At 30.9% G+C, this 22,343-nt stretch overlaps 2 protein-coding genes across 4 annotated transcripts in view; one reads left to right on the top strand and one right to left on the bottom strand.

Moving 5' to 3' along the window:
• Positions 1–158: 158 nt before the first annotated feature.
• On the bottom strand, positions 159–3,992 carry LOC127285718 (uncharacterized). Its single transcript, XM_051311856.1, has 2 exons — positions 893–3,992; positions 159–616 (listed from the first exon to the last, which is right to left on the bottom strand). The coding sequence occupies exons 1-2, from the start codon at positions 3,990–3,992 to the stop codon at positions 159–161; spliced, it is 3,558 nt and encodes a 1,185-aa protein (XP_051167813.1).
• A 7,973-nt stretch (positions 3,993–11,965) lies between these two features.
• Positions 11,966–22,343, top strand: part of LOC127285843 (carcinoembryonic antigen-related cell adhesion molecule 1-like) — a 138,275-nt gene continuing 127,897 nt past the window's right edge. For all 3 annotated transcript variants that reach the window (XM_051312055.1, XM_051312054.1, XM_051312052.1), the window contains exons 1-2: positions 11,966–12,474; positions 20,422–20,617. In XM_051312055.1, coding sequence (XP_051168012.1) covers positions 20,497–20,617 — 121 coding nt within the window. In that variant the 5' untranslated portion in view covers positions 11,966–12,474; positions 20,422–20,496. The remainder of the gene's footprint in view (positions 12,475–20,421; positions 20,618–22,343) is intronic.

The following is a 22,343-nucleotide window of genomic DNA, read 5'->3' as shown; positions in this document are numbered from 1 at the left end:
AATAGTTAAAGATAAGTTAAAAATAGTTAAAATAAAGTTGAAAATAGTTAAAATAATGTTAAAAATGTAACTAGATTAAGGTTTTAATAAATAAACATAATATGAAATGTACAATATCTTTTATTAAAACACCTTTATATTTCCAAATCATCATTTATTTACAATTCCATAGCTTCATCATCATTAATTTGTGTAATTTTACAATGTCCCCATGCAAGGGTATCGGTACTATTGGATAACAGAAATCTTTTATCGTCGTAAGGACTTAAAGCTATTTTTGTTTGTTTTAATGTTTGAACATTGTGAAGTTTCGATCTGATACAATATTGAGTTCGCGATTGCATTTTAACATTTCGTAAACAATATGTGTAGTCATCAAAGGTAATAGTTTTCTTTACAACCGCAGATTTCACACCTTTTGCTTTTTTAATAAAATCTTGATCTTCCACTCGCACACTGTACATTTTGCTCCGCAAGCCAACAAATTCAGTAACAATTTTTCCACTGCACTCATCTTTCATTAAACCTAAAATTTTTTTGTTGGCTTGCGGAATACCGTAAACGTTATTTACAGGGTAATCGGAAGTGTCGTATTTGTGGATATCTGCTTTCATGTCTGCAAAGATGTCACAACATTTAATTTCATAAATCAGACTGTCGGTGTCGGTATACAATAACTTACAGTTTGTTTTGTCATACTTTTTTAAAATATAATCATAGTGAAAATCGTAGATTAAAGTTTTTGAAACGTCTAAAACGGTTAAGCCAACATATAGTGGCTTGTTCATTAGAACTTCTACTTTTCTAAGTTCCACAGCAACCAAATTTTCATTGAAAATGGCCCTGCTGTGGAAATTAGGTTTTGAGATTAAGGCTTCAGCTCCATATCTACCCTCCCACTTTGTCACAAGTTTAATGTCTACATGTTTTCGCACGTTCTCCATTGTTTTTCCGAATACCGCATTGTTCATTAGTTTAAATAAGTTTTTCTCGAATTCATTGTTAGCATTAGTTCTTCGCATGGTATTGAAATCAATGTAGCTTTTTAACCATGTGGATTGATTAAATTTTAAAACGCGATGAATTTTAATTAAAATAAGGCCGTTGGTAATAGCTTGTTTCAATGCTCGGTAATGGAGAACGTGCTTTCTCTTCGGTAGAAGGGTAGTTAGGAGCTTCTCCTCTTTGGACCCTGGTGGCTTCGAGCGTTCAGGGCAAAACGGAAAGTCACTATGTTTATCATGTAATTCCTCGGGATAATCTAAGTCAACTTCTAAAATGTAACCAATTGGTGCATCATCTGCAACATTAAAATCAAAATTATTGTCAACATTTTCTACCCACTCGAAGCCACCAAAGGGAAGCGACTGAATCATGGCCCAACCATATAGGTTGTTTGCGTCAAAGTATACGATATAAGATGTCTCCTCACTTGCATCATATTTCTCCATGTACGGATTATTAGCTTTCGCGTATCGATTGGTGCATTGACTTACTCCACCTCTTATTCCGCGTTCAATAAACATTACCATGTCAATGTCTGTGAGGAGTTCCAATCTTATATTCGTATACTTTAACATGGCATCCCATGTCAGTCCTGGCGTTGTATAATAATGCGCAGGATCAAGACCGTACGCGAGTAAACACTGATCCCTGAAATTTTCAAAAATATCCGCGAGTAACAATACATCGGTTTGCATGTACAAATACACATAATCACCAAGATTTTGACAGTTGAATTCACTCCACACATTTTGCGCATGTACATAATCATTATCTGAAATATTAGAATCATTCAAAGTGCTATAAAAATTTTCTTTTGACGGTAATTGAGTTTCATCGAGCTTTTCCCTCGAGTCAATGTACTCATAGGGGAAAACTCCTTTTCGCGTTAACAATTGAATTTTGTCGTGGCTGTAATTGGAAAAAACCGAATTAACAATTTTATATTCGTTGAGATAGGACGCTAACTTGTCCAATGATGATGCCATGAATTTAAAGGAATCAATGAATCGAAATTTGATTAAACTATTTTTAATATTTTTTGTAAAGCTGATATACTTTTCTTTGTTTATAGGAAGTAGATCAACTCTACCTTCAAACTCAGTAGCAATAGCTTTAATAATAAAATGAGCGTCATAACCGCTAAGGTTATGAAAAACAACAGGTATGGTCGGTGATTCATGGTAATTAACATTGCAATTTTGATGCGCAGCACCTCGGTACTTCCCTGTTAGATGGTTGTGGTCTCTTACTTTTACTTCACCTTGCACGATTTTCTTTTGACAAATATGACAAGTATTAGCATTTTTAAAACCAACTAATTCTTGTGAGGTTAATGCTTGCATGGGTTTAAAATTCTTTAAAATGAGCTCTGCTTTATCTGCTAAATTTTTTAACTCTTTTGAAAACCATTTAGCAGGATCTTCTTCATCTTTTGGGGATGCTTTATATGTGGACAATGAGTCATCAAAGCCACACTTTAAATAATATCCAATACTGAGCGTTTTATGATTTTGCAAAACCTCAGTATTGCATGCTTCTTGTGGTGCTTCCGCAGGAATCAAAAGACTCTCACAATCAGCATAAATGATAAAAGGCACGCGCTCCTTATTTTGATAATTCTTAAACTCAACAGTATTTTTACCTGGTTGCGGTAATCTGATCCTTGTATCATTTAATTTTTTGCATGTTTCCTCGTGTTCTGTAAGCTGCAATTTGTCTCTAAAATAATGGAGACAACGATCACAAATAAACTTTTTATTTTTCTTCTTCGACAGCTGTGATCCAACCAATCTGGATAGATCTTTTATCCAGACATAGTGGTAGTTAAAAGATATGATTGGTAAATCATCTTCCTCTTCTGCGCTAAGACTTTCATCAATGTAATGATCTTCAATGCGTAAAAGATTAATATGATTTACTCTCTTTTGTGATGTAAGATGTAGAGGATAGACACTAAAATTTTCTTTCTTTTTCGACAAACCATAGACATTAACTGAAATATTAACGTTTTGAGACTCAAATTTTGAAATATCTTTGAGGGCAAAAGGAAACTCAATTCCTAAAAAATTAAGTTCACCTTCATAAGACTTATACTTTGAAACTCGTTCCGCGTTCTTTTCAACTTGATGTAAAGCAGATAAAATTGCCCATTTAAAGCATTGATTATCACTATTTTTTATATTAACACAAGCATGTTTTTTATTAATAGAAGATGGTAAATTGATGTAGGAACTTGCGCGCATAGGGTTAAATTTGTTAATGTTAACCTCTAACCTATGAATTGAATCAAGTTTCCAGTTAGAGTCCTTCTCCTGGAATTCTTCGATTCTTTTCAAAGTTATTTGTTTAACATTAACATTGTACCAGTCATCTAACGGGGTTGTTAATAAAATTTCATCCGTTTTCGCGATAAAAGTTTTTAAGTCAGATTGTTCTTCTTTACCATTAATTAAATCTTTTTTAAATTTCGCACCCAACACAGTATAAACTTTTAAAGGACCATACTTGTTTAATGCTTTTTCAATATTTAATTTAAATAAAGCGTAGGCATCATCAAGGAACTCGTTAATATCCTTGTAATCTAAATTTATAATAGCACTGGTTTGCAAACGATTATCGAATGCTTCATCAAAATCCACCCATTTCATTCTAGCATTAGTCACTTGCACACCCGCACCACGTTTCATTAGAGCATCAAAATGGCAACGCAAGTATTCTAATTTTTGATCTAAATTCAAACATCTAGATCTTTGAGAAGTAGTTAAATCTGATCTTCGCAAAAAATTTCTAAAAATATTTTTATACCTTTGACACTTATTTTGCCATTCGAATGCGGTAATGAGCTTCTCATCAACCGCCATTGACATTGTAATAATGAGCTGCTGCTCCGCGGATTTAATAAAGTTGTCAGATTCCTGACAAATTTCAATAAATTCATCAATCTCGATTCGTTGCCGAGACTTTTTTACCGCCTTACATTTAGGCATCTTAAAAGATAAATCTAAAAAAAAATATCTAAAATAGAAAAAAACCCACCACCTCCTGAAAAGAAAAAAAAACCTAAAACTAAAACCAAAATACCCACCACCTGAAATAAAAAAAAACCTAAAACTAAAACCAAAATACCCACCACCTGAAATAAAAATAATAAACGAAAAACAAAATCTGAAATAAAAATAATAAACGAAAAACAAAATCTGAAATAAAAATAATAAACGAAAAACAAAATCTGAAATAAAAAAAGAGAACCTAGAATAGAAAAAAAGCTGAAATGAAAAGCTGGAATGCTGTGGAAGTACTGCGCTAGACCTGTAAACAGAAAGCAGTGATGCTGGTGGCCCGAGCGCTGTGCTATATACCCTACTTCCCACTATGAGGCACCCCACTACCGCGCTCCCCACTACGACGCGCCCCACTACTCAAGCGACGCGCGCAACCAGGTGGGACTGCCGCTGCGCGCTCTGCTGTAGGCATAGGAGGGAGTCCCCGGCTGAGTTCACATCGATGCGGGGAGAGACGATACTCAGCATATGAACCCAGCGCTGGCAGCGGCATAGACGCAACCAGCAATGGGGATCCCTCTCGATGTTTTTTCCATACAGGTTTAGATATATACATTGAAATTTTAAACTTTAAATTAACTTTAAAATAGGTAAAATAAAATGGCGCCATCTTGCGGTGGCAGCTGGAACTAACTCGGTCGGTAATTTAAGCGGGAAATTTAAAAACCCCCACTTTATATTAATAGAAAAAAAATAATTTTACATTTGGCGTAAAAATAAAATAGCGCCATCTTGCGGTGGCAGCTGGAACTAATTCGGTCGGTAATGTAGAACACCAAGTCACTTGAACACAAAAGTTTAAAAATTCAAATTTCCCGCCAAGAGGGTTTGAATTGGCCGGTAAAATGCCAAGCCACTTTTAAAAATTCAAATTTCCCGCCAAGAGGGTTTGAATTGGCCGGTAAAATGCCAAGCCACTTTTAAAAATTCAAATTTCCCGCCAAGAGGGGTTGAATTGGCCGGTGGCGCCATCTAGCGGTGGCAGCCGGAACTAACTCGGTCGGTAAGTAGATTTCTACATTACCTACTCGGTCGGTAAGTGAGCCAGAACCCGCCTTGCAACACTACTATGATTTAAAGTTTTTGATAAATTTAATTTTGAATTATCTTTGCATATATATACTAAATTTTGTGAGATGAGTTTTACTAATCGACGAAATAGTCGAAGTGGGAAAGCACTTAGTTACTTGTGCAAATGGTTATTCGATACAGTACACGCTGATAGCCTCGAACGCATTTGAATCATATAACGCAAATCGCATAATGACAGTAAATTCCGCTATTGATTATTCTCACATTATAGTTATAGATTTCACAATATATTCGGTTGGAATAATAAAGTATTTAAAAAAAAAATAATAAAAAAAAATTAAAAAGTTTTATATAACATTGAAAATTTCAGTTAAAGAAGATTTGCAAGTAATTGTAGAAATCATCATTTAACTAACAAATTAAGTATTTTTAATTATTATATCAATATAAGCACAACGTAACGCTATAATACAAGGAATTTAATTCATCGAATAAAATATAAATAAAAACTTAAAATCAAATTGGGAGAATTCTTTATTGGAAGAATTAAAGTTCATTAGTAAGTATTAAATAGAAGCATTAATGACTTTATGATTTAAAAATTGACAACAATTTCTCCAGCCTGTCCGCCTCCTCTGGGTCGGTGACTACAACTGCGAGCTTCATTCCACGTCGGATGGGTCCTAGGACCGTCACTTTCCTGTTTCCTGGCTTTAGGAGCACTTCCGCCAACGCCTGTGTGACGGTATACACCTTTCTCATGCTTCCAACCGCTTTGATGACCTCAATGGTGAATGCCTTCTTATTGAAGTCTCCTCCGATTTTGTTTATAAGATCTCCTGATTGTATTAGATTAACAATATTTCCAGTACCAAATCCCAAAAAGGTATTACCTTTCATAATTTTTAGAAGTAATTTGTAATGGGAATGTATAGTGTTAACACCTTGCCCAAGTTAGAATCAAAGAATATTCAGTAGTAGAATTTATAGGCACTGAAGTTTAAAGCAAGTAGTATACTGACACTTACGTCAGACATAACTGGCAGAGAACACACCAGTTTACCTCTTCTCTGCCGATCACACCATTGTCTTTAAATTTAATTCCTTTAGTAAGAAATCTTTAGTCACAAATATTAAATAACGAAAAGCATAAAGATCTTCTTTTAAAAAATTTTATCATTACAATCCCCGTAAAATTTTGAATATGAGCATTTTATATTTTCTAATCACAGAATCATCTAATAGAATATTAAATACTAAACAGGAAGCTAATAAACAACAATAAAAAAATATAATATTTCAAAATTTCCTTTGAAATAATATTAACAATTGTGTATCTGTCAGCTATTTCGATTTACACAATTCTTATTTCCTTTTAAAAGCATTTATTTTCTAAAAAATAAGACGTCACACGTTTCTTCCCGCTGGGAATGTCAGCAGGCAATGTAGATTTTTTCTTGCCCTTTCCCTCTCACAATGTCTTCTCGATATACGTAAATCTTGTAGTTTAGTTACTGTGCGCGAAACGGTTTAAAAGATCTGTTGATTGTGAACTCGTGACAGCTTGCACGCTTCTATCGCGTTAGGGGGCCGCCGGTGGTTGGTGGAGTCGTCGAAGTGCGACGAAGAAAAGAAAAATAGAAGAAAACTCCTGAGAGAGTTCTTCTCTGCCTTCTATTCAACTCTCTCTCTCTCTTTCACACACACACACATAAACATACATATAATGTGTGATAGAAAGTGGAACCGATCCCCTATGCTTTGCTTCTCAAGAGGAGAGTTTCTTGTTTGCAATTGTCAAGCAGCAAAGCAATATCAAAACATGTAATGGGATATCGATATTTGAGACAGCAGTAGAAATATCGATATTTTATAAAACGATATGTCGAGAGTAAAAGAGAAGTAATAACATTTTAAAGTAATAATTAAATGTTGTTAAATCCTGAATAAAATAGATCACATATACCAAGAGAGTTCAGTTCAAATTTTGGTGATCATCATCTTATACGAATTTTTTTTTAAGTTTGGAACTACTGTTACTCTGTCCAAGTTCATATTCGTCTAGACTTAGAAGAATTTCTAGCATTGCATAAAAAAAGTTCTCCGTCAACAATTTGAAGGAAAAGCATTCTAGTTCCAGTGTATTCAACTCTGCTACAATCTTCACTACTTTTTGTAGAAGAACCATTTTTCTTGTAATTTGGGTTTCATCACGGTCAATTGGATTCTGAACCTGAGTACATCACTGAGGTCCTACTACAGGCTCTATTACTTATATATATATATAAACGTATGTACATACATAACAAATTGAAAAATAATATTATTTAAATTAAAATTATCTTATTTTTAGCAATACCAGGAGTAATTCTGTCGCCATCAATAAGGCACAGATCGCCTTATAATAATGAGGCAACTATCGCCTTCATTTTAAATATATGGACCTTGTACCATATATTTAAAATTATTGAAAATGATATTGTACTTACATTGCTGACACTGGTGAGTACCCATCTCCTCTTGGAGCTCTAACTTCCACTTCCTTCAGGAGCTCCTCTGGTCGACCTTTTCACCTCACTGTCTAATTTAATACTGTCCTTCTTTTCCATATTATTTCAAACGTAATTAGTCTTAACCCTTCTCTACCGCTACATGAGCTATCCTTCTTCTAACCTGGCCTTAAGAAAGGCGAAGATAACTAATAGTAATAAATGAACATATAATAATAAATGTTAAATTGACCTGAGGGATCTTCCGGCATCAAAATAGACCGTACTTCTCTATCAACGAAAATTTTAATTTAACAAAAACTCAAAAAAAATAAATATAAACTGTAAACCTTAAACAGAAATAAATTTACTATAACGGTAACAACAATCTTGAAATACATTTCTTTGTCTTGCTAATTAATTTTAATAATTCTTCTTGCTAGTTATTTATCTACAAATAGGTTGGTCCTCCGGTTGCAGTTTTGTTGTTTCTTAGATCTGCGGCTATAAAACTCTTTTGAGTCCAAAGTAAAACAGTCTGCAGAAAGAATACAAACGCATTCGGCAGACTTTCAGCGGACAGTTGTCTGCAGGAAATCTGCGGGCTGTTTAACTTTGGTTACAAATCAAACATTGAAAAAATAGTCTCCTTTCAAACTGATATAACTGGAACATAGATTGTCTACCTTGTCTCTCAAGGAATAAAATTTCATCAGAAACTACTAAATGGAAACTACTAAAGCATTAATTAATTAGAATTCAAAGATTTACAATTAGAAATCAATATGGAAATGTGAGGAAATAATTGTCCACTAAATGAATAAATCTTCTTCAGATGCTCTTCTCAGAGGCTTAGGATTCTGGTTTTCTTAGATTTTGGGAGTTCTTTTTGTTGACGTATTTTCGCCAATTCAATCCAAGGACTCTTCACTAAAACATAATTCCTTCTTAATTAATCAAGTTTATAAATTTAAATTTCGTTAAATACAACGATCTGAAGCCAGAATACAATTCGAATAATTAAGCATTATTGATAAATATTTCAGCTTTTAAGTATCCTAATTTCCTATTTCGTTTTCTTACCAGTACTCTTAGTTCATAGGCTTCTTCTCTGTAAATTAAATAGAATTTGAATAAAAATAAATAATTAAATTACACATTTCTTAATTCGCAACGTAACACTGTGATCAAATTGATATTTCATCGTCCCATTGGAAAAAGTTACTCTTCAAAAAAAAATATCCTCAAAAATTTCCCATACCATTGAAACGCAAATATTCCCATCTTGCTGATGCCAAACATTTCCCAACTTCCCAAAGAAGTTTAGAACTTGATTTTAACCATCAAAGATTATCGATTATGGATTTGTAATTTCATCAAATATACGCATATCTTTTGGAATTTCAATTTCATTTGATTTTAATGTGAATAAGATTCTCACGTATCATTATAATTCTAAGGGAATATTTGTTTAATTACATGCATATCTACTTTCAATGCTTAAATCAATTTCTATTGATTTTATTTTTATGTCTCAAATTTGAAAAATTTAAAAAATAATTGAACCTTCTTTTCTAATGATGAAAACTTATAACATTTCCCTAGGCTGTTCCTCGTTTTAACTAAGTTAATCAAAACTATATACAGTTGAGAGGAGAACTAAGTTAATTAAAACTATAGTTGAGGCGATGCTAATAAATGAATAGAAAATTAGATAAAAAAAATTTTTTTAGTGGTAATTCCTTTTATCATTATAATAAATTACTTACAATTAAAATTATACGAATCCGGTATTAGTTACTAAAAATTTAAAAATTCAGACTTTCAGATCCAATGTAAACAAAACAGTCGAGGTCCTCCTATGAAAATTTCTATTCGGAAATTTTTTGGATTCACTAATTACAAAATTGATGTCATTTTTCAAAAATTCAAAATGGCGGATCCAATCTGGCGGACAAATATTCAAAAAATCAAGCTGCGCGCACAAAAATTGATACTCGGGAGTTTTAGAAGTCGCTGATTGTGAATTTGATGTTAGTTTAAAAAAAAAATTAAATTCAAAATGGCGGATCAAAAATGGCGGACAAATTTTTATCAAAATCAATCCAATTGGTCTAAAAATTGTGACACGCAAGTTTTCGAGGTCGCTGATAGCAAATCTGACGTTAGTTTTTCGAAATTCAAAATGGCGTATCCAATATGGCGGACAATTTTTTTTAAAAATTGATCCAATTTACTTGAAACTTGTCACTCGGGGGTTTTTGGGGTCGCTGATAGCGAATCTAACGTTAGTTTTTCGAATTTCAATATGGCGGATCCAAGATGGCGGACTATTTTTTTAAAAATTGATCAAATTTACTTGAAACTTGTCACTCGGGAGATTTCGGGGTCGCTGATTAAGAATCTGATGTTAGTTTTATGAAATTAAAAATGGCGGATCCAAGATGGCGGACTATTTTTTTTAAAATTGATCAAATTTACTTGAAACTTGTCACTCGGGGGTTTTCGAGGTCGCTGATAGCAAATCTGATGTTAGTTTTACGAAATTCAAAATGGCGGATCCAAGATGGCGGACTATTTTTTTAAAAATGGATCAAATTTACTTGAAACTTGTCACTCGGGGGTTTTCGGGGTCGCTGATTAAGAATCTGATGTTAGTTTTACGAATTTCAAAATGGCGGATCCAAGATGGCGGACTATTTTTTTTAAAATTGATCAAATTGACTTGAAACTTGTCACTCGGGGGTTTTCGGGGTCGCTGATTAAGAATCTGATGTTAGTTTTACGAAATTCAAAATGGCGGATCCAAGATGGACTATTTTTAAAAAATTGATTAAATTTACTTGAAACTTGTCACTCGGGGTTTTCGGGGTCGCTGATTAAGAATCTGATGTTAGTTTTACGAATTTCAAAATGGCGGATCCAAGATGGACTATTTTTTAAAAATTGATCAAATTTACTTGAAACTTGTCACTCGGGGGTTTTCGGGGTCGCTGATTAAGAATCTGATGTTAGTTTTACGAAATTCAAAATGGCGGATTCAAGATGGCGGATTATTTTTCTTCAAATTGATCAAATTTACTTGAAACTTGTCACTCGGGGGTTTTCGGGGTCGCTGATTAAGAATCTGATGTTAGTTTTACGAAATTCAAAATGGCGGATCCAAGATGGACTATTTTTAAAAAATTGATTAAATTTACTTGAAACTTGTCACTCGGGGTTTTCGGGGTCGCTGATTAAGAATCTGATGTTAGTTTTACGAATTTCAAAATGGCGGATCCAAGATGGACTATTTTTTAAAAATTGATCAAATTTACTTGAAACTTGTCACTCGGGGGTTTTCGGGGTCGCTGATTAAGAATCTGATGTTAGTTTTACGAAATTCAAAATGGCGGATTCAAGATGGCGGATTATTTTTCTTCAAATTGATCAAATTTACTTGAAACTTGTCACTCCGGGGTTTTCGGGGTCGCTGATTAAGAATCTGATGTTAGTTTTACGAATTTCAAAATGGCGGATCCAAGATGGACTATTTTTTAAAAATTGATCAAATTTACTTGAAACTTGTCACTCGGGGGTTTTCGGGGTCGCTGATTAAGAATCTGATGTTAGTTTTACGAAATTCAAAATGGCGGATTCAAGATGGCGGATTATTTTTCTTCAAATTGATCAAATTTACTTGAAACTTGTCACTCCGGGGTTTTCGGGGTCGCTGATTAAGAATCTGATGTTAGTTTTACGAAATTCAAAATGGCGGATCCAAGATGGACTATTTTTAAAAAATTGATTAAATTTACTTGAAACTTGTCACTCGGGGTTTTCGGGGTCGCTGATTAAGAATCTGATGTTAGTTTTACGAATTTCAAAATGGCGGATCCAAGATGGCGGCCAAAAAAATCAAGCTGCGCGCACAAAAATGTGCCTAAATACATAAAATCCAGTCTGTGGAAAATCTTTTCAGCTTCACCATACTTTTAGAAATACTTTTAATTTTATTTTCTTCTGGAATTTGTAAATTTAAATTCGTTAAAGGATTAAAATAATTAATTATCTGAAATGAAATTCAATAAATTAGTGATAAAGGTATCTAAATTAAGTCAGGTGTCAGTTTACTCAAAAAAAAAAAAAAAAAAAACGGTAAAATCCAGTGATAAACTTCTACCATCGGAGGGTTAACATGTTTTTTTCGCGTTTTTTTTTCCTTTTATTTCAAGTTCCATCGATAGTATTGGTTCGATTGGTTCGTGGTCATCGGGTGGTTCGAGATCGTTTGCAAGGGTGGTTCGACGTCGGTCGCGGTCGGCGCTCCCTGGAGGTGGCAAGAGTCGACCTCCTCCAACCACCAAGGCTGGAAATTTAGCTAAGCGCTCGCGCAGTTGTTCCGTGCGCTCCACCACGAGAGCAGTTCTATTTACCGTTCCTATTCATACACAAGCTTTTGTCTTCTCATTGAGGCACAAAATAAAAATAAAGAAATTAAAAAAAAAAAAATCATCATGAAAAATTCTTAATGACGATTTAAAAACAAAAAAAAAATTAAATTTTAATTCTAATAAAAATGAACAAAAAAAGGTGATTACAGTGAATAATTAATGGCACGTGGACACTTTTTCCAAGTGTTTGTGATTTAAGGTGGCTTAAAAAAATGTGCTAAGTGAGTGAAAGTGAAATTTACTCATCATAAACGGATAGAGATGAGTAGAGAAGGTGGAAAAAAATTTCTCCTCCAAGAGTGGAGCACGTGGTTTTATTATGGGAATTAGCAACGTATGACTTAAAAATTCTCCTTAAAAAAAATTTTTTTAATTTAACAAAAAAAAATAGTCCCTAAACGAGATGGCAGTGGGAAAAAAACTTTTATTCATGTGCGATTTAAACCCAACAAGGTGTGTTTGTAAAAACAAAATTTTTGCTTTTTAATTTCATTTTTGAATAGAAATTATACTTGACTTAAAATTTATTTTAACTTTATTTGTTTTTTTTTCTAATTTTTTGTAAGAAAAATTTTCTTTTTATAACGAATTTTACAATTAACGTTTAATTTGATCGTTATATTTTTAATGTAACGTTATTTTTTATTTTTCAAATTCTTTTTTTTATTTACTGCACTTGTTAGTAAACGGGAAGAATCACAATATGACGTTAAATGAAGGTAGTTCAAAGTTCGAACAATCGTGTCATATTCTAGCATTTAATATTCAACTTTGTTTTTAAACTCTATTGAAATTTTCAATTAAAATATTTTATGTAACAACAAAAATTGTTTTTCGAAATATATGACAGTGTATTTTTAAGTAATTTTTCAAATAAACATTTTTTTTTAACTTTTTTTATATATAGTATCAGAAAAGAGAATAAAAATTTAAAACGAATAAAATATAAAAAAAAAAATTTATATTCCCAATTTTTAGAAACTGAATAATAAAATTTTTTTTTACATCTAAAAAAGTGGTTTAAACTTTTCTCATTATTTGAAAATATAAAAAAATTTAACTTTCAATTGTAAAATAAAATTTATTTATATATTATGATCAGTTAATGGTAGAAATTTTTTTTTTTACGAATTTGGTTAAAATAATTATGTTTGAATTTAAAAAAAAAGTGAAAATATGTGAATAATTTCAAAAAGGATAAAATTTTACGAAGAAAATAAATTTTGACGCCGCCCAAGTAAAAAAAGAAAAAAACTATGTAAAAATTTTCAAACAACTTTGACACATTAAAAGTGCACATGAAGTTTTTAAATAAAAGAATTTCTTCTTTTTTTTATTATTACTAGTTTTCTTTTATTTTTATCTGTTAAATAAGTATTCGCAAGTTGAACCCATTATGTAAAAAAAAAACTCACAACAATTTGCATTTGTAAATTATAATTTTATTTAATTTTAATTTATCTGAAATTTGTCTAAGCGTAAAAAATGAAAGAAATTTATATTCTTAGAATCGATTTTAATAATCTTTCAATCTCGAATGTTCGAAACGTAAAGGTAAACTAAGAATTTTCGTTTTTTTAACTTTTTCCCAATTAAAAAAAAAAAATTTTTTTTTAACATAACGAGTTCGATTTTTTTTAATTTTCTCAAGTTCAAAGGATATTAGACTTTTGCAATAGGAATTTATCCATAGAAAATTTTACCGGCAATTATATCTCGAAAAGTTTTGCTTAGGGTCTTTGATTACAAGAAGTCAGTTTATCAAATTCAAAATGGCGATTCCAATATGGTGGACATTTTTTTTTAAAACTGACTTGATTCGCTTGAAATATGTTACTCGGGGATTTTTAGGGTCGCTGATTACAAATCTGTCATCGTATTATGAAAATTCAAAATGGCGGATTCAAAATGGTGGAGAAATTTTAAAAAAGTTAAACCAAGCTCACGAAAATAATTACTCAGGGGTTTTAGAGGGTCAGGAATTACGAATCTGATGTCAGTTTTTAAAAATTCAAAATGGCGGATCCAATATGACGAAAAATATTTTAAAAAGTTAAATTAACCTCGCAAAAATAATAAGCTCAGAGGTTATAAGGGTCGCTGATTACAAATCTGATAATAGTTTTTAAAAATTCAAAATGGCGTTTCCAAAATGGCGACCGAATTTTTCAAAATTCGTAAAATTTACTTGAAACGTATTACTCGTCGATTTTTCAGATCGCTGATTACAAATTTGCAGTCAGTTTAAAGAATTTCAAAATGGCAGCTACAATATGGCAAAATTTTTTTCAATTTTATCGAATTTACTTTCAGAGTTTTTAGAGACGAATATTTCGTATCAAATAAAATTTTTTTTTTTACAAATTCAATACTGTTAGAAGTTTTTATTATTATTTTTTTTAATTCTACTATTTTTATTTATTATTTTTTTAATTTTACTATTTTTTATTATTAAGTCTAGCTGATTACAAATTTGACATTATATTTTGTAATATGAGTTCATTAAACCAATATTTTACGATAAATAAGTGACATATTTAGAACGGTCGCTGTTTATATATAAACAATTTATCACATTGAAGTAATTAATATTATTAAATGGCCTGCACTGAGAATATTTAGTGCAATATACATATAATTAAATCCCTTGAATATTGTTGGAAGCTATTCGCGTTATGTCAAACCTATATTATAAAATTAACAAAGAGGAAACCAGACATTGTTGTTGGTAAATTTTGAAAATCCATCGTTGATAAACGATGAAAGTTAAAGTGCCAAATATAGAGAGATCAAAGTACCACTTTATGGTAATGATAATGATAAAGAGGATGCTAATAATGGAGATTTTAATTGACATTGTTTGCACACATTATCGTGTTCTTTTTTTTGAAAAAAATAAAATTTATTAAAAAATACAAAAAAGACGCTAGAAAAATTTTAGAATTTTTTTTTTTATTAGTTTGCAACATCTTTTTCCATGTAGCTATTTTCTTTTTTTTTCTTTTTGTTCAGTGGATTTAAAAAAAAAATTATTTTTCTCGTATAATTTAAATTTAATGAAATTTAAGCAAAAATCATCTATTTTCACAAGGGTTATTTCACCATCGTTGATGTGAGTGCACAGTAATTATATTCGTTTTGCGGTCGACTATAATTTGAAATGATTTCAAGCATATGAAAATTAACGATCGCACGAAATTATATATGTAAATTTCATTCTACTATAATGCGTCGAGCTGCACTTTTAATTGAAGTTTAACTTCTCGCCTCCGTCCTCCGGCGATTTTAGCGTAATTTAATACGCTCGTGAGAGCATCGCTAATTTCATTTACACCATTTGTACTGTACGATTGCGACTACTACTATGTGTGTATATGTATATAGCTAAAAGAGACTAAGGGAAGGGAGAAACAAAGTGAATTGCCAGTTGTCTCTTCCTTCCTTTTCTTTTATATTGCATATATATATATATACGACAAAGTCACTCATCTCCATTAATGCAACTTGTGTTGTTCAATATTACGATATCGATAATATCCTTTCGATATATTTTATATCGATATTCACATTAGGAAATGACTATTTCACAATATTCCAAATAGAAAATAGTTTATGGGTTTTAATATTTTTTTCTCTCATATTCAAGATACTTGGAACGCGGCATTTTACAAAGAACATAAAATAAAATTTATTAGTTGCAATAATAAATCTCACAAATCTTAAAGTTGAGATTATTTTTACAATTTTTTTGTTTGTTCTTTTAATACTAAAATCTGAATAGTGACAGTTTTCTATTGCACTAGATTATAAATTATCTGCTTTAATTCACCGGTACTTTTTCACTGTGAAACTGGCGCTGCAAAGGTCAAGTACCAACTAATGTATCTTATTCTCAACAGGCCCTAGTTCCTAAATATTTTACTATAGTTTGCAGAAATATATTCTCTACTAGATTTAATAGCTTAAACCTTCCATTTTTCAATTTTGATTTTTAGCCAGGTTTTTTGGGATATGGTCCACTGTGAACTATACTGAATTCGGAATTAATCCAATTCGAAGTAAGTTCGATCAAACGTAACTAGTGAATGCAGATTCTAGATTTACTGATTTTAAGGCCGGAATAATTTTTGATTCAATAGAAGTAATTTTGAATTTATTAGTTGTGTATGATTCGATTAATTTTGGATTTAGTTAAATAAAACCAAATCATATAGCTCAGAATTTCTCCTAAGAATATTTAAATTACAAATAAATACCAAATTTTCCAGATAAAGATATCAGATTATTACGAATCCACTTGGAAAGATTCCCCGGAAAGTGACCCCTGGAAGTTCTATCAGAATTCCGCCGGAACATCCAACGTAATTCCGTCGGAATTCCATCGGAGTTCCAAAGAATTTCCGATGGGATTCCAACGGAATTCCGATGGAATTCTGACGGAATTAGGACTCTAAAAATTTTGAAAAAGATTAATCAGAATTCCGGCGGAAATTCTTTGGAACGAACAACAACAAACAATAACACCAAGATCACAAATCTAATCCTTCTTTTCCATTTTGGAAATTTTTGATTATTTTTTGATCTAACTAAAATCAAATTGTTGCATGCTAATTGCGGATTTATTTTATGTCAATTTGGGACTATTTCGAACTGATTAAACTGAATAAAATGGATTTTTATTCAGTTCACATAGATTTTATTAAATATTTGGAGGTTGCAGCGAAAATTCACAGATTGATTTAGTTCAGTTAATTTTAGATTTTTTTATTATTAATTTTGTAAATTTATTTGATTTATGTCCCTAATAACACAAGATATCTTGGGATATATTGACAATATCCCGCAGATATCCCAGGGATGTCCTATGGATATCAAAAGGATCTCTTAAGGATATCCAAAAAATCGGCGGTTTGGATATCCTTTGGATATCCCATGGATATCTGAGGATATCCACAGGATATCTTCTGAATATCTCTATAGACTTTCATAAATGTCCTCCAGATATCCCATAGATATCGTCAGGATATCCCACAGATATCATCAGGATATCCCACAGATATCATCAGGATATCCCACAGATATCATCAGGATATCCCATAGATATCGTCAGGATATCCCACATATATTTTCAGGATATTCTCAGTATATCTTCTGGATGTCAAGAAGATATTCTCAGGATACTGATTTTAAAGTCATTATGAGACTACGAGTGAGAATATTCTGTGAATTAAATTTTATATAAGAATATCCCACGGACATCCTGAGGATATCCTGCGATATAATATCCAATAGATATTTTGTGGATGTCTTAGGGATATCCTGTGGATATCCTATGGATGTCCTGTTGATGTCCCACAGACCGGCGGTTTGGATATCCTAGGGATATCCAATGGATATCCTGTGAATATCCTAAGAATATCCCACGGACATCCTGAGGATATCCTGCGATATAATATCCAATAGATATTTTGTGGATGTCTTAGGGATATCCTGTGGATATCCTATGGATGTCCTGTTGATGTCCCACAGACCGGCGGTTTGGATATGCAATGGATATCCCAAGATATCCTGGGGACCATTCTAGGATATCGACCATTGATATGGATATCCTATGGATATCCTAGGGATATCCTTTTGTTATGAGGGGTAAACTTTGTTTCCTAATTCCTGTTCAATGAGTCATCGTGGGAAATTATATTTTTATTCCAATGATGATTGGAACACATGTTATCTATTGAAAAATAATAATTATCTATCAAGATTCAAGAAAATATTTCAAATTTTACCGCCTATTTTTGATGTGTTATCCATCGACCAATCAAAAGATCGAAACCTATTCCATATTCCTAAAAATCCATGGCCGATGGCCGAAGAATATTTACATCGTGACGCGGTGAAAGAGATTCTCATTCTGGTGTTCGTAGAGTACAGTTAGTTGTTCTTTTTTTTTTGGTAAATAATTAAAATGTAACGTGTAATGATAGGACAAGGAGTCCTCTTTCTCCTCAACTGGACGGTGAGTCCCAAATAATTAATTAGGTTTCGTTTCCTTCTGAATCGATATCATTGTTATAAAAATTTGTAAATTTGTAATTAATTAAATGCAAATCTTACTTTTCCGGCCTTTAGCCTCAGTTTAATTACTGGGTTTTTTTTGCGGAATTTAAATAATAAATATTATATATTAATAATCGGAATTAACCCCAACATGAAGTGATGTTTAATAATTAATGTAATTATTATAAATTCTGTGCAATTAATTGTGTTTCTCCATACTTCTCCTTTTCCTCGGTCCATTGTTGCCGTAAGCTAACAATAGAGTTCCTTAACTGGTTATTGATCAAAATATAATAATTTGCATTTCGAGTTATTTGAATTTTTCTTTTGATTGTTTTTCTGCAAAATAATCTGTCGTCTTGGATCTCGTAAATAAAATAATTGAAAGTGTAGATAACGATTGTTTCGATTCAATAATAAATTGCCACAAATAATAAAAATAATAATAATAGTAATAATAATAAATTGTAAAAATCAATAAATCCTCTCAATTGAAAATTTTAAAATAAATTTTTTCATTCTTCATTCATTAATTATAATTTATAAAAATTGTATTATAAATTATCTTCTTTAAAATTAACATTGTCTTAAGATAAAATTCTTTTTTTGTTTCTTAAAGAAAAAAAAAAGTGGTTAACAATATCTTTAGTTTCTTTGATGTAAAAATTTAAGTTCGACTTTCCTCTCGCGAATGTCTTGATTATAACTCGATTTTAAATTCTGCTTTTCAGAAAGGTACACGGAAAGAAGTTTTGATGGAACTTTTCTTATTAACTATATATATAAAAGAGAAAAAAAAGAAGAAAAACTTATTTCTCTTTGTCAGTCAGAGGTTTTTAACACACGAAACTTAATTTTTTTTTAGATATATAAATATATGAAATGGATGGTAATTATTATTTTTTTTTATTTATCTAAATAATTGAAGTTCCTAGCGCTAAAAAGCTCTCCGAGGAACAATTACATATTTATATACATATATTCGAAGAATTATAACAATATAATAAAATTCAGAATGAAAACGTAATTAGTAATTACCGAATAAAAATATTTAAATATAAATTTAAAAATTTTGTGAATTAAATAAAAAAGAATCTAAAATTGAAGGAATTAAAAAAATAAATATTTACGGATTGGTGAATGTAATACCAAATATTGACAAATGCACATAAAAACTTTTTTTTTATTTTCATGTAGCATTGAACTGAAATTTTGTTGTGACAATAAAATTCAGAGAAGTGTACAAACTTGTAGTTTTATCTTCTTTCAAGTTATAACAAAGCACAAGTTACACGATAACGTGAATGGAATTTTTTAAGCCTTTAACTTTGTTTCCGAATTTTAGGGGAAAGGAAAAAGTGTATATATATGAAATAGAAAATTCCCCTCCTTTCAATAATAATAAATAAATAATTAATTTAAAAAAAATCAAACTCGTTTTTAAAAAATTCTTCCGCCATATTGGAACCACCATTTTGAATTTTTAAAATGATATTTAAATAGAAATATTTAATAGTAATTTATATTCTTAATTATACATTGTTTAATCTGTGATAAATATATTATATATAATAGTATAATTGTATTATGCAAATTAAAGTGACGGAAAAAAAAATTCAGGAGCAAAAAAAAAAGTCGTTGGTACATTCGATTTTTCTCTATAGAGATATACGAACTGATACCTCTCTCTCTCTCGAGTAATGAAAGAATCTCGAGAGTCGTTTCTATGTACCGCGCGCGCTTGCATTACTGCGTTTGGTTTTAACGCGTGAATTCAATCAAAATGAAATTACGATCGTCCTCTACTTCGAAATTGCGTTTCTGCATTGTAGAGAGTACTAATTGCATTCGTCCGAAAATTGAAGCCATTATCGTTTCGATTATGCTTCGATAATTAAAAACTCAACACACTTCACGAGACATTTGTGTAGGGATTTTTTTTTTTTTTTAATTTATTTTTAATCATACATAGTGTAAGCAATTCATTAAAACATTAAATTGCATTACTAAGCAAATTAATCTAATTATCCATTGTCATGCTTAATTTATTAATTTATGTATTTTCAATATCGATTTTCCTTCTATTATTATTCTTGTTTTAAAAAAAATTTAATTTTTAAATATATTTTTAGTTTCTAACAATTATCGTCGATAAACAAAAAGTTTCTAAAAATTGGGATCTGTAAAATAGTATTTCTTAAGTGCACTAAAAGAAGTGGATTAAAATTGTTTAAAAGAATTTTTTTAAATCTGAATACATAAAATTTTAATTACTGAGTAAATTTTTGTGAATTAGTTGTAAATCTCGTAATAGAAAAATAAGTGTGACATGATAAAATACAGGGTTCAATCGATTCGGCGAGGATAGAAGAATTAAACGTAAAAGAAAATAATCTTGGAGGCTCAAGATTCTGGGAAATGAATCAAAAACGATGGCTTATCGAAACGAGAAGAATGAATTTACGACAACATGAAAGAGGAAATGGATGTATGCATTTCAAGATGATGTATACCATCTTTCTTGTCATCTTCCTTTACAGTGAGTATAACTTCAACTTCAAAGACTTCTTTACATTTTGACAAACATTCTTTTTTTTTTAAAGTGTAAGATTTACACTTTTTCTTTTGATGTAATTTTTTACAAATTCATAAAAACCAAACCCACTTTCCCTTTTTCGTAAAAGTTGGTTTAATGACACTGTTATGTAGCACAAATAATTATTTTATACAATAAAAATAATTAAAAGTGAATTATAATTATTGTATTTTTGAGTCTGGATTCTCATTCAATAACTCGGGAATTATTTCAATTGAATTCTATTAAATTTATTTAAATTTGAAAATTAAATAAGGAATTACACATTTTGCAAAGAAAGAAAATTTGATAACTACGACGATTATAAGTAGTTTTTTTAGGAATCATAGGTTTTAATAAAATTGGAAACAATTTGGAAATTATATTCAATTAAAGAAATAACCGCCCATATTGTGACGTAAAGTTTTATTAATTTTACCACTTACAATTTTTTATTTGTATTTAAAATTTTATTAAATGGGTGAAATTTATTTGGTTGTCATGGATTTTATTAAATATTTGGAGATTGCAGCGGAAATTCCCAGATTGATTTACTTTAGTTAATTTTAGATTTATTCATTAATCATCGTGGGAAATTAAATTTTTATTCCAAGGATCATGGGACACCTGTTATCTATTAAGAAATAATAATTATCTATCGAGATTCAAGAAAATATTTCAAATTTTACCGCCTATTTTTGATGTGTTATCTATCGACGAATCAGAAGATCGGAATCTATTCCATAATCCTTAAAATCCATGTCCCAAGGCCCAAGGATATTTGTTACTTGTATCCTGACGCGGTGAAAGGGATCCTAATTCTCATACTGGTGTTCGTAGAGTACAGTCAAGTTTTTTTATTTTTTGTGAAATACCCGACAAGAAGCCTGGAATAGAAAAGAATTAAAGTTATCTCATATTCGTATACGAAATTAAAAAATTTTAATTCCATTTAATACCTGATTTTTCCACTTTTTTGAAGTCATCGAAATAAGATAAATGGCCAACGAAATGAATTCTAAAATCCAATAAATAAATTATTAATAAAATGTTTTCTATTCATTTAAATATATTCTATTCATATTCTATTTGATATTGCTTTCCGAAAACGGAATTAAAAGTTATTCATGTTTGTTGCTGTCTATTCCTTATAAAGACTTACGAAATAACAAATAAATCAGGTATTAAATGGAATTGATTTTTTTAAATTCCTTTTAAATTTTAGCCTTCTTGCCGGGTAATTAAAATGTAACGTGTAATAATAGGACAAGACGTTATCGTCCTCGTCAACTGGACGTTGAGTCCCAAATAATTAATTAGGAATCGTTTCCTTCTGTGTCAATCTGATTACAATAAAAATAGTAGAGGAAACTCAGTACAGTTGAGCCACGTTTTTACTTGTAGCCATAACTTCCGTTCTAAGCCGAATTTCGGATTTTTTCACGTATGGTTGGAAAGATCTTTTCAAGTGCGACATTTTCTCTGGACAACAGAAAATGATTGGACCAAAAGTGTAAAAGTTATAGCCATTTCAAAAAAATAAATTTTGTCGTTACGGTCGGACCAGGGATTCACGGTTGGGCCACCGTACAAAATCAATATTATATGAAGGAAAATGATTAAAAATAGCCCGCCACAGAAGAAACATAGTATTATTTTCATCTCTGAATCTGTATAATATTTGCCTGCA

This window comes from Leptopilina boulardi, unplaced genomic scaffold (genome assembly GCF_019393585.1).
Source record: "Leptopilina boulardi isolate dan_hultmark-lab unplaced genomic scaffold, ZJU_Lbou_2.1 LbouV2_341, whole genome shotgun sequence".
NCBI classification, from domain to species: domain Eukaryota; kingdom Metazoa; phylum Arthropoda; class Insecta; order Hymenoptera; family Figitidae; genus Leptopilina; species Leptopilina boulardi.
Note: the sequence above shows the minus strand (reverse complement) of the source record. Positions and strands in the feature narration are given on the sequence as shown.

Coding starts and splice junctions, on each gene's coding strand:
- LOC127285718 (XM_051311856.1), bottom strand. CDS start 3,992: ATGCCTAAATGTAAGGCGGTAAAAAAGTCTCGGCAACGAATCGAGATT. Junction 617..892: donor ACTTGTGACAAAGTGGGAGG/GTAGATATGGAG, acceptor ACATCTTTGCAG/ACATGAAAGCAGATATCCAC.